The sequence below is a fragment of the Dinoponera quadriceps genome, unplaced genomic scaffold (genome assembly GCF_001313825.1).
Source record: "Dinoponera quadriceps isolate SergipeBrazil2010 unplaced genomic scaffold, ASM131382v1 scaffold4394, whole genome shotgun sequence".
In the NCBI taxonomy this organism is placed as follows: Eukaryota; Metazoa; Arthropoda; class Insecta; order Hymenoptera; family Formicidae; genus Dinoponera; species Dinoponera quadriceps.
This window is the reverse complement of record NW_014558370.1, coordinates 26,080-40,110: the sequence shown is the minus strand read 5'-3', so window position 1 is coordinate 40,110 and position 14,031 is coordinate 26,080. Positions and strand designations below refer to the sequence as shown.

Here is a 14,031-nt window from a genome sequence, read left to right as displayed (position 1 = left end):
CTGGTCGGAATTGCATCTCATTGTGTGTGTGTGCGTATTACCACATTCATACGATCAGGTATTGTTTAATTTCATCCTGTGTAATTGTGATCCATTAGTTTTCAAAAACTCTTCGAAATTTTCACAGTGACTGTGGAGCGTGATTTCGTATTTTTTTGCCAAAGTTGCCCCACAGATGTTTAATTAGATTAAAATCTTGACAATTTTATAGTCAATCAAGTCGATTGTGGGCGCGCGCACACGCGCATACGTATATATTAAGTATAGGTATGACCTCCTCGTGCGCGTATTACCACATTCATACGATCAGGTATTGTTTAATTTCATCCTGTGTAATTGTGATCCATTAGTTTTCAAAAACTCTTCGAAATTTTCACAGTGACTGTGGAGCGTGATTTCGTATTTTCTTGCCAAAGTTGCCCCACAGATGTTTAATTAGATTAAAATCTTGACAATTTTATAGTCAATCAAGTCGATTTATGCCAACTTCATCGAAGAAATCAAGCACTCCTCTCGCAATATGTGGTCGAGCATTGTCTGCATAAACAAAAAGTTCTCTCCAATGAAGGTTGCATACAGAACAACATATGGAATGAGTACGTCTTCCACGTATACATCTGCGTTCATGTTCTTGTCAAAAAAAATACAGATCTATATGAGCATTCGCTGAAATTCCTGTGATTGCACTTGAATGAGCGGGAGCATTGTCATGGAGAAACAACACTTTTTTTACCGTTCTCAGACGTTTTTCTTGAATTGCTGCTTTCAATTAGTCCAAAAATGTTTGTAGAATTGATCAGTAACAGTTTTTCCTTTCTCAAGATAATCAATTAGTAAAATTTCTCGAGCATTCCGAAAAACCGATGCTATCACTTCTCCAGCTGATTGAATCATTTTTACCTTCTTCGGAACCGATTCACTGTGTTTCATCTACTGCTTTGATTGCATTTTTGTTTCTGGTATGTAGTGGATCCAGGTCTCATCCTGGTCACGAATCGTCTCTTGAAATCCGTTGGACTCCTTTTAAATATTTCCAAACAATCAGCTGAATTTCGGGCTTGAATACATTTTTGCTCCGGATTTAGCAAATGTGGCACTCATCTTGCAGAAAGTTATTTAAATCCAATTTATTATATAAAATATGAACTATTCATTCATAGGAGAATCCGACGGCTTCTTCAATTTCACGCACTTTTAGTCGGCGATCTGCTAAAACTATATCGTCGATTTTATCCACAATTACTGATATATTAGCCGTTTTTAGACGTTTTGAACGTGATTCGTCACTTGTGTAGTTGCGACTACACTTGAATCCCGAAACCAAAAAACTCAGGATGGAAAATGAAGGTAGTGAATCCTCAAGGACAGTATCTAACCTCGATTTGATTTCCGTTGCAGTTTTTCCTTTTAAATAGAAAAATGTTATGACCGTTCGAATTTCGTTTTTATCCATAACTGAAAACATACAAAATTGCTTGACTTAAATGTTTATCAAAACCAGACTATTTGACAAATCGATTTGATATTTGCAGTCAATTCATCTGAAAAGTTGCCGATACAACAACATAAAAATAGTTTGAGAAAATCAAACTCCCAGCGGCGATTTCGGAAATTTTTCAATCTATCCACGTATATGACTATATCTAAATGACTATTTTTATAAGTATATTTTATTATATTTATATGACTATATTTAAATAACTCATTATCTGTTATTCTGAATAATATATTTTCAATTTTATATATATAAAAACAATCTACAAGCTTCTAAAGATTTAGGCCTCAAAATAAAAAAAAAATGTACTATTGTAAGGCATTTCGACTGGTTGTAATAGCGAAGTGCGCGTTCATATCCTCGACAGTAGGATATTTTGCAACCCTGAGACATTCCATTCATCTAGTCAGAAGCGGCAAGTGCTTCCGACGGGCTCATCCTTTGACCGTGGGATGGGAGGGGGAGATGAAATTATTTAATAGGCAATTGCTGGAAAATCTCTAAACAACCCATTTGCTATTCAGAATTAATTATCCCCCTCCCCCTTCCTCTTTCTCTTACTCGTCGGCTACAATTTATTTCTGCCGTTGAAAGTGCAACAGTGATACCGCTCGACATTCGTAGTCATACGCATATGTAATGTAGTGTAACAGTAGTAATAATAGTAATGGTAGAGAGTAGTACCTTTTATTTTAAGCTTAAGCAATACTATACCATATATTTCTATCATCCTATTCTTTTTATTCACTTCATTAATCGGCGAATGGCCCCTGGGCGGTTGTGGTTACAGATAGGGATGTCCGGATGGCTGACTGGAGACTATTCGCTAAGGTGTCAACCTGTAGACTACAGCAACAAACCCCAAATACTAAGGGTGGGTGATATCGTGTGATTAACGAAATTATTTTATGATTTCTCGCATAATGTCTAGTCGCGCAGGATGAGCAGTGCCGGTCAAGCGAAATTAATTCGTAACTGAAGTTTTGACTATTGAGGCAATCTTCGCGAGTATATTTTTGGAGTATACTATATTGAGTATATGTTAAGTACTCTCTCTCTCTCTCTCTCTCTCTCTCTCTCTCTCTCTCTCTCTCTCTGTATTAATTTTTCTTTTTGTCTTGCCGAAAATCCAAGAGTAGATATTCTTTGTTAAATTTTATATACTGTTGACCGGTCCTGCACAATTCTGCGGTAACCTTTGTTTGTGATTGTGTAGTAGTCGCCGAAAAAAGAGAAAGAACAAATGTAAGAAGACTAAAGTGACGTATTGTGTAAACTTTTTAAGAATATATTATTAGCATTACTAAGCTGTAGTTAGTAGTTTGTGCAATTAACACTATTCAGCACACTACGATAGAAAATAACGCGTTGTAGACACGAGAGTACGAGTATACTGTAGTTATTTTATTCACGCAGCTATATTNGCGTATTACCACATTCATACGATCAGGTATTGTTTAATTTCATCCTGTGTAATTGTGATCCATTAGTTTTCAAAAACTCTTCGAAATTTTCACAGTGACTGTGGAGCGTGATTTCGTATTTTCTTGCCAAAGTTGCCCCACAGATGTTTAATTAGATTAAAATCTTGACAATTTTATAGTCAATCAAGTCGATTTATGCCAACTTCATCGAAGAAATCAAGCACTCCTCTCGCAATATGTGGTCGAGCATTGTCTGCATAAACAAAAAGTTCTCTCCAATGAAGGTTGCATACAGAACAACATATGGAATGAGTACGTCTTCCACGTATACATCTGCGTTCATGTTCTTGTCAAAAAAAATACAGATCTATATGAGCATTCGCTGAAATTCCTGTGATTGCACTTGAATGAGCGGGAGCATTGTCATGGAGAAACAACACTTTTTTTACCGTTCTCAGACGTTTTTCTTGAATTGCTGCTTTCAATTAGTCCAAAAATGTTTGTAGAATTGATCAGTAACAGTTTTTCCTTTCTCAAGATAATCAATTAGTAAAATTTCTCGAGCATTCCGAAAAACCGATGCTATCACTTCTCCAGCTGATTGAATCATTTTTACCTTCTTCGGAACCGATTCACTGTGTTTCATCTACTGCTTTGATTGCATTTTTGTTTCTGGTATGTAGTGGATCCAGGTCTCATCCTGGTCACGAATCGTCTCTTGAAATCCGTTGGACTCCTTTTAAATATTTCCAAACAATCAGCTGAATTTCGGGCTTGAATACATTTTTGCTCCGGATTTAGCAAATGTGGCACTCATCTTGCAGAAAGTTATTTAAATCCAATTTATTATATAAAATATGAACTATTCATTCATAGGAGAATCCGACGGCTTCTTCAATTTCACGCACTTTTAGTCGGCGATCTGCTAAAACTATATCGTCGATTTTATCCACAATTACTGATATATTAGCCGTTTTTAGACGTTTTGAACGTGATTCGTCACTTGTGTAGTTGCGACTACACTTGAATCCCGAAACCAAAAAACTCAGGATGGAAAATGAAGGTAGTGAATCCTCAAGGACAGTATCTAACCTCGATTTGATTTCCGTTGCAGTTTTTCCTTTTAAATAGAAAAATGTTATGACCGTTCGAATTTCGTTTTTATCCATAACTGAAAACATACAAAATTGCTTGACTTAAATGTTTATCAAAACCAGACTATTTGACAAATCGATTTGATATTTGCAGTCAATTCATCTGAAAAGTTGCCGATACAACAACATAAAAATAGTTTGAGAAAATCAAACTCCCAGCGGCGATTTCGGAAATTTTTCAATCTATCCACGTATATGACTATATCTAAATGACTATTTTTATAAGTATATTTTATTATATTTATATGACTATATTTAAATAACTCATTATCTGTTATTCTGAATAATATATTTTCAATTTTATATATATAAAAACAATCTACAAGCTTCTAAAGATTTAGGCCTCAAAATAAAAAAAAAATGTACTATTGTAAGGCATTTCGACTGGTTGTAATAGCGAAGTGCGCGTTCATATCCTCGACAGTAGGATATTTTGCAACCCTGAGACATTCCATTCATCTAGTCAGAAGCGGCAAGTGCTTCCGACGGGCTCATCCTTTGACCGTGGGATGGGAGGGGGAGATGAAATTATTTAATAGGCAATTGCTGGAAAATCTCTAAACAACCCATTTGCTATTCAGAATTAATTATCCCCCTCCCCCTTCCTCTTTCTCTTACTCGTCGGCTACAATTTATTTCTGCCGTTGAAAGTGCAACAGTGATACCGCTCGACATTCGTAGTCATACGCATATGTAATGTAGTGTAACAGTAGTAATAATAGTAATGGTAGAGAGTAGTACCTTTTATTTTAAGCTTAAGCAATACTATACCATATATTTCTATCATCCTATTCTTTTTATTCACTTCATTAATCGGCGAATGGCCCCTGGGCGGTTGTGGTTACAGATAGGGATGTCCGGATGGCTGACTGGAGACTATTCGCTAAGGTGTCAACCTGTAGACTACAGCAACAAACCCCAAATACTAAGGGTGGGTGATATCGTGTGATTAACGAAATTATTTTATGATTTCTCGCATAATGTCTAGTCGCGCAGGATGAGCAGTGCCGGTCAAGCGAAATTAATTCGTAACTGAAGTTTTGACTATTGAGGCAATCTTCGCGAGTATATTTTTGGAGTATACTATATTGAGTATATGTTAAGTACTCTCTCTCTCTCTCTCTCTCTCTCTCTCTCTCTCTCTCTCTCTCTCTGTATTAATTTTTCTTTTTGTCTTGCCGAAAATCCAAGAGTAGATATTCTTTGTTAAATTTTATATACTGTTGACCGGTCCTGCACAATTCTGCGGTAACCTTTGTTTGTGATTGTGTAGTAGTCGCCGAAAAAAGAGAAAGAACAAATGTAAGAAGACTAAAGTGACGTATTGTGTAAACTTTTTAAGAATATATTATTAGCATTACTAAGCTGTAGTTAGTAGTTTGTGCAATTAACACTATTCAGCACACTACGATAGAAAATAACGCGTTGTAGACACGAGAGTACGAGTATACTGTAGTTATTTTATTCACGCAGCTATATTAATCCTTGTCAACGCACGTTAACGCATTTATCTTACGTACATTAATATGTATTAGTGTCCACGACAGTTATTCTTCGCAGATTCGTACGTACGCACACTATTATGACAAACCATACATCAAAGTGCTTTATCGTGATCCTTTCAACTTAAAAATCGATATTTCTTTGGCATTTATCAGGCCAGCCTTTACGGTTCGATTTGTAGTTTAACCCTTTCGCTACGATGGACGACTAGAGTCGCTCTCCATAAGACGCCATGTACACACCACGTGCGACTATAGTCGTTCTCCACGAGATGCTATGTACATACGACAGGCGACTATAATCGCTCGACACAAAACTCCGTATGTTTACTCTGAACTTGCAGTTTCGATTTTACTTCGTCAGGAAAATGTAGCTCTGTCCATGTTTTGTTTACGTTCTGAGACTACATTTATGTACGCGTTATTTAGGTGTAAGACATATTCCCGAACGCTGAACACTGTCCACGCGCAACGTGTACACTTTTGGCGCGGCATCTCGTTCAGTGAGAGCGTTCCAGCGGCGAGGGCCGCCGTAGCGAAAGAGTTAAAGTCATCTTGAGGTAGTCTTAAGACGTTACTTAACTGATGAAATTGACGTAAATCTTAAAATCGTGCATAGAAAGATACCAAAATCGATGACAATTTTTATGAATGTCAATAACATTAAAGCGATCTTTAAAATGTTATTTTACATAAACATTGGCATGATCACGCTATTCTTTTTATGTTTCTTTTATATATAGATTTTATATAAACGTAAGTGCGATAAACATAATGTTATTCTGTTTTACTACATCTAATAGCTTACTACCTCTAATGGAAAACCTAAAAGCGGGAGCACAAGCTACTGCATATCGCATATCGTATAAGAGAATCAATTAATTCGTTCCCAAATAGAAATGAAGGACTCTAAATTTAACTGAAAAGTTATAAAAATGCTCTTTGAAATTTTTCTGATTGGAACTCCGATACATTCCATAAATATAAGGTGTTGCATCAACATATTTAGCAGTACGCCATGTTGCCGCTGTATAAGCACGTATGAGGGAGTGAGAGCGCTCTGCACGAACTTGATCGGATCGTACACGCGCTCTCATTTTCTCATATGTGTGTTGCCTTCACAGCGGCAACCCGACATACTGCTCAATATGTTGATACAATACTTTGTACAAACTATAGGATTTTTATACCTTATATACATTTACGTTAATTGACAGTTAAAGGTCAATTTTGAAATGTTTAATTGTTCTCGCTACATATTAAGTAATGATCCTATTCAAAACATGCAATTCAATGCAAAAACATTAATATATATATATATATTTATCAAGTTGGTCAGAAAGTTTTCTTTTCGTATTTTGAGTCGCCCTACTTGGAGTATCTGCATTCGAAACAAATCACGAGAGTGAGGGGAAAAGGTAAATGTATTAAATTCACTTAACCTCTCGCTTTTAAACTGTTGCAATCGGAGAACGCCTAAACTATTGTGAGTTTGTAAAAAATCGCAAAATGAAACTTTCAAGGCAGCAAATTAGACCAATTTTGTTGTACGATTTTAAAAGGGGCATGAATGTGTCTCAGACTCAACGAAATTTGTATAAAGCTTTCGGACAAGATGTGATTACCGTCAGGTCATACCAATTTTGGTTTGAGAAATTTCGAAATAGTAATTTTGGACCAACCTGGAAGACGAACCCTTGACTGGAAAGCCTTCGGTTACCACAAAGAGCGCTTGTGAACCAGAATCAAAGAAACCCCGGATATTACCACTCGCGAACTCAAGACAGAATTTGGGGAAGCTCACGGAACCATCGTCAATAGCCTCCAACTTGGCTTTGTATCAAAATTGAATAAGTGAATGCCGCATGCATTGAATGAAAAGATCAAGCTTGACCGCATTTCTAAGTGCGTTGTTTAACAGACATCGCAAAAAACCTTTTCGTGATCGATTGATTACGTGCGACGAAAAATAGATCTTCTATAATAATGTGTTACAAAAACGAAGTTAATGTGAGCTCGGAAGCTCAGCCCAGAGAACTCCAAAGCGGAACATCCAGAATATGTTAAGTGTGTGGTAGGCGGAATTGTCCGTTATAAGCTTCTACCAATAAACTAAATGATCAATACGGACCTCTACTGTCAGTAGTTGGAAAGAGTTCAGACAAAACTCAAAGAGCTCTGACCCCAACTTGTCAACCGCAAAAGTATCTTCTTCCACCAGGACAACGTTCGCTCCATGCGGATGCACTTGGAAAAATCGGAGAGCTTAATTGGGAATTTCTCGAGTACCCACCATACTCTCCCGACCTCTTGCCATCCGACTATCATTTTTTCAGATCCCTGCAAAATCTTCTTAACGAAAAAAAATTCGATTCGGACAAAGTCCAAAGAGAATTTGATACTTTCCTGGTAATTATGTAGAATAAGGACTTTTCCGAATTTTGATATTTTTTGCTGTAATCTTGATAAATATTTTTGTTGCTACTTCAACATTGATAATCAAATGGGGGAGCCGAGAAGTACGTAACCTTCCAATATTTTTAATTATTTTTTCGTACGTAGCTTTTCAGAGTTTGTGGCACCTCTATTCAATTTGCGATTGTGAAATTTTAAGTAAACAGTAAATAAAAGAGTTTCCAACAACTTAAATAAATTACAGATCTTTTAATCACGCTATATGATTTAAAAAATTTAAATAACGCCATTGATCGTCGGATATCCGCAAAAAATTTCAACTTCAAAACAGAACTTTGGCATTGTCTTATGGCATCTTCCCCTTCCTAAATACATGAGTATATATTATATTAATAATGCTAAATATGAAAAAGATCAGTAAGATCGTTACTCAAGGTAAATTGTGACTTATTTGCTTGTCATTCATGGTATGTCCTACTATAGTACGTCCTATCTTCTGTCTTACTAATCTTTGCAGTATTATTTTCAGTATACTGTAAACTCATCTGTTTAGTAAGGCGAAAATTTAATATATATACTCGTTTATCGTTAGAGACACATACTGATGCATTTAATTATTTGCAATTATCGCGTGATTAAGACGATAAATAAATATATGTATTAAATCTTCGCCTTACTAAACAGATAAGTCTACAACATACTAAAAGTAAATACCGGAAAGATTATCAAGACCCCTACGTAAGGTAGGATGTATCATGAGTCAGAAGTAAAAAGTATTGTTATATATAGTACTGTAATATTGCTGCAAATAAAGCGGCATATATTACATTACTGTATGCAAACGAATTTGTTCCTAATTTGAAACTTAAATTTAATTTTGATTAATCTGAATATTACATATATCTCATAGAATTTCTCACCGACGATTGTTATGATTTTGTTTGTCTCATACTTTCTTTCGCCTTCATTTTCTCTCGTTTCCAATCGGCTTTATGTATACAACAGTATAGGACATGCTTTACTTGGATAATAGAATATATTGACAGTTTCCTTCAGTACACGAGCAGAGACATATATACTTAGACAATAGATTGTCAAGGCTGTGTTTTGAATCTAAAATCTTTTATGCGAATGTGCGATAAATAAGAAGAGTTATTGGAATTTTAAAAATCGCATAACGTAATTAAGAAATCAATAACATGTTTATTTTGTGGGAAATCAACAATATTTGACAATTCTAGGTTGAAATGGAAGTGTCAAAAGAGAAGGAAAGTGAAAAAATGTCATTAAATTGTATCGTGTTCGTTCAGTGTAACGGAAAGATTCGGAAAAATACGTGGTTTGAAAATATTTCCATCGAAACATCTTGTATGTTTATTGGAAATTTCGTGACTATAAACCCACCACGTCACAACTTTTTGGAACGAGCTGGAAATAACTTGGAAATTGGAAATAACTTCACATACCACCGTTGACTGGTCAAATTTTATTCGAGAAGCTATTTTGTCGTGGTGTATCGTAAATTTGAAGGACCGAATTGTATTGTTGAGATTGATGGAGTAAAATTTGGCAAGAAAAATACCACCAGGGACATATTATTGACGAACAGTGGTTGATTGGCTGATTCGAGAGAGATTCAAAAGAAATATTTGTTATTTCTGTTCCGGACAGATCAACTGAGACATTGTTGAATGCGATAAAAGCAAATGTTTTATCAGGATCCACGATTATTTCTGATTGTTGGAAAGCATATAATTACTTAGATACAGAAGGATTTCAGCGTCTGACTGTTAATCACTCTTATAATTTAATTGGATCCTGATACAGGAGCACATACGCAGAATATTGAGCGTATCTGGAAAGAAGTCCGTTCTAACATTACTCGTTATGGACGTCGCGAGTACCATGTGGATGGCTATATTGCAGAATTTTATTTTAAACAAAAATATTCGGACCATAACCAACGGTTTCATAAGATTTTTGAAATCATTGCACTCGATAACGAATTAAACCGTGATGAACCATGACGAAGGAAACCGCGGTGACAAATGAAACAGACATGATTCATGATCAAAGAATTAGCCAAATCGGTTAAAAATATTGTTGAAACATGTTGTTGAAGCAATATTTATGTTATGTAGCAAAATAGTTGTAGACATTACTTTCGTACTTTTATTTTTGTTTTGTTTTACTGTTAAATTAATATAATATTACATTAATTAATGATTAATTAATACTTTTTTATTGTTTATGACTGCATTTCTTTGAAATACGATTTAAAAATTCAATGTACAATTTGAAGATCCGGTCTCAAATTTCAACAAAAATTCAATGTTTATTTTTGTAAAATTACTCTTTTATATTATCAATAAAGTAGTATTTGTTGTTAATAAATAAATGTCCTTATCCTTTCAATACTTTGCAGCAATTCCAGTCTTAAACTTTAAGGGATACGATATTCTACGTATAGGCATATGTTAGAAAAAATAATTAAAAACATAGATAGTTTATATATTTTTCAGGTTCCCCCCTTTGATTATTATTGTTGGAATAACAACAGAGATATTTATCGAGATTGCAGCAACAAACAAAATATCAAAATTGCGAAAAGTATTTATTCTACATTATCTTTTTCCTTAATTCCAGGACTAGTTCCTTTTTCAAGGACAGAATTTTCAAGCTTGTAGATGGGAAGAGGTCATTAGACAAAGCCGAGAATATATTGATGATTAAAGTAAAAGAGCTTTTCGTGAAAAAAAAAAGTTTTTTCATTTTTGCGTAAAATACGAAAAGACTTTCTAACCAACCTGACACACACACACACACACTGTGCGGCAATTACGATGTTCAACTTTGTACAAAGGAGTCAGTACATTTCTGATAAAATTTTCAAGTGATATCCCTTCAAGAAAATCGTAATAATAATAAGATCGCATTGTTAATACCAGCTATATAAATACGTTTGTTCTAACCAATATTCTATTTTAACACGTTGATTGCCACGTTGATTTCTATTAATTATTTCAATGCACAACTGAAGTTTTTAAATCATTAAAGTTACAACATAATAAATGCAATTTGCAATATATATATTTGTTATCTCGTTACGTCTACTGTTTTGTTCGTTTCATTGGTTGTTAGCTATATATTTAATCTGCTGTATGCAACTAACATCACACCGGCACACAAAAAAAAAGTGGTCTGTACTTTTGACCAAACCCACCTATCTACATGTATTTTGGCCCGCTGAAACCGAATCTGGAGGTCGTTTAGCCCGTCTACTTCTTGATTTTGAGTAAATCGCAAAAAATAGCGAAAAATCGCATTAGTAAGTGCGACAAAATTAGGAAAAAATTTTTTTGACTTTCAACAAGTAAATTTCTTATGTAGTTTGATGTGCTTTACCCAAATTTGAAGTTTATTGAACTTTATCATCCATAGTATTGCTGAAAATCGCAAAAAATAGCTCAAAAAGTAAAAAAAACAATTAAAATCGCAACAAATCGCGTTTATGAGCGTAAAGCAATTCGGAAAAAAAGTTTCTGACCTTAATGAGGTATATTTATTATGTATTTTGATGCCCTGAACCCGTTTTTCAACTTTGCTGAGCTCTGTTACCCACAGGTTTTGGCGAAAATCGCAAAAAACCGCGTTAACGAGCGTAAAAATCGTTGTTTTCTTATGCTTTTTTTCTCTTGTAACGAACTCTTTTATCTTCGAATGATCTATGTAGCGGGTTTCTTTTCCTCTTCGCTCCGGTCTGAATCGTTTCCCTTTTTAACGTCCAACAGAAATCTGCCATCATATTAATATCCCACCTTCCTTGGTACCGCTGCTCCATTTCACTTATGTCGTGATGGAATCGTTCTCTTTGTTCTTCGCTGTAGTCTCCGAGATTTTAAGGAAAGTAGTCAAGATGCGAGTGTAGGAAGTGCACTTTTAGATTCATCAAGCAACCTAACTCTTTGAAATTCTTCAACAAATCTTCAACCAAATTTCGGTAATCGGCACTTTTTTGATTTCCCAAAAAATTCTGAGAGACACTTTTGAAACTTAGCCATGCTGCTTTCTCCTTGTCATTCATTTGCTTAATAAAGTTTTTATCTTGAAAAAGCGTACGAATTTGAGGACCATCGAAAATACCTTCTTTCAATTTTGCATCACTTATAGCGGGAAACTTCAGTCCTAAATACCCAAAACAGTTAACATTTTTATCTAGAGCTTTGACATATTGTTTGATCAGTCCGAGTTTGATATGAAGAGGCGGTAGCAAAATTTTGGAGGGATCAATCAATGGTTCGCGTATGATGTTCTTTGATCCTGGATGAAACTCGGTTTTTTTTGGCCAATCTTTCTTAACATAGTGATTTATCCTATCTCTACTATCCCACAAACATAAAAAGCAGGGGTTTTTCGTGAAACCCGATTGTTGACCTAGAATCAGAGTTGCAATTTTTAGATCACCGCAAATCTTCCATTGATGTTCCGAGTATTTTATTTTCTCCAGTACTATTTGTAAATTCTCGTAGCTCTCTTTGAGTTTTGTTGAGTGTGTTATTGGAATAGGTGCATATGTATTTCCGTTGTGGAGCAAAACAGCTTTGAGACTTCGTTTTGATGAATCCATGAAAAGCCTCCACTCTTCATCCTTATAAATAATAGGTTTTAATTCATCAACCAACCCTTTAACATTTGAACAGTAAACTAGCGATTCTCTTCATCTTTGGTAAAAAATTTCCGAAACTCTTTTTCTCTATCAAGATAAACATATGCCTTCGTTCCTTTCGCCAACAAATTTTTATTCTTTAATGCTGCTGCTAAATATTTAGCTCCATCCTTGAGTAGTCCCAAATTTCGTATAAGATCATTCAACTCTTCTTGGTTGAATGTTTGAGGAGTATTTCTCTCACTTGCTGGTAGATACTCCTCGTCCTCGTCATCACTTACGTCTTCTTCGGAAAATTCATCCACTACCATTTCTTCCGCCTCGCTAGGATCCACATTCATAGGTTCAACTCTTTCGTCCATTGTTTCTTCCACAACTTTTACTATTTCTGGTCTTACGACTGAAGAAACGTTTGCATAGAAAATGTTAGCTTTTCTATTCGATCTAAAACCTTGGATGTCTGTCATACAAAAATAGCAGTCTTCTGGATATGAAGGTGCAGACCATATCATTGGCTTCGTAAATCTCAGCTGCTCTGGTTTTTTACTCTTTTCCCATCGCATTAGCATCGTATAACACAAACCACAAATTGTACGTGGCATCCAGTTATGATTCTGGTCAGTAATTTCTAAACCAAAACACAGAGTGTAAAGAGATTTCACTTTAGGAGATAAAGATCTTCGGTTTTTAGAAGTTTCAAATTCACCACAAATAAAACAAAATGAATCGTGACTTTTATCACATAAATGTGAGTTACTTCTTGTAGCATTATACTCTACAGAGGCCAAGTCACCCACCAATGTAGAGCTGCGGTCGCTTGATGACGACGCCTGCGGGACTGCTTGCTCACCCTGATCAGCCGCCGATACTGGGCTTCCGACACCCTGCATCGTAAAACACTGATTTGTGCCTGCCATGACGGCAAAAATGCCGTTAACCCAGAGACTTGGCCAGACGGATCTGTTGCCCTTCCTACACTCGCATCTTGACTACTTTCCTTAAAATCTCGGAGACTACAGCGAAGAACAAGGAGAACGATTCCATCAAGACATAAGTGAAATGGAGCAGCGGTACCAAGGAAGGTGGGATATTAATATAATGGCAGATTTCTGTTGGACGTTAAAAAGGGAAACGATTCAGACTGGAGTGAAGAGGAAAAGAAACCCGCTACATAGATCATTCGAAGATAAAAGAGTTCATTACAAGAGAAAAAGCATAAGAAAACAACGATTTTTACGCTCGTTAACGCGGTTTTTTGCGATTTTCGCTAAAACCTGTGGGTAACAGTGCTCAACAAAGTTGAAAAACGGGTTCAGGGCATCAAAATACATAATAAATATACCTCATTAAGGTTAGAAACTTTTTTCCCGAATTG

At 35.6% G+C, this 14,031-nt stretch overlaps 1 protein-coding gene across 2 annotated transcripts in view; it reads left to right on the top strand.

Annotated features, from left to right (window-relative positions):
• The first annotated feature begins 2,020 nt into the window (after positions 1–2,020).
• Positions 2,021–14,031, top strand: part of LOC106749824 (elongation of very long chain fatty acids protein AAEL008004-like) — a 29,094-nt gene continuing 17,083 nt past the window's right edge. Inside the window, exon 1 of one of the 2 annotated variants that reach the window (XM_014629674.1) lies at positions 2,021–2,369. In XM_014629674.1, the coding sequence (XP_014485160.1) occupies positions 2,163–2,369 (207 nt within the window). In that variant the 5' untranslated portion in view covers positions 2,021–2,162. Of the gene's footprint in view, positions 2,370–4,672; positions 5,005–14,031 lie in introns of those variants that run through there. The other variant, XM_014629673.1, reaches the window with a different exon arrangement.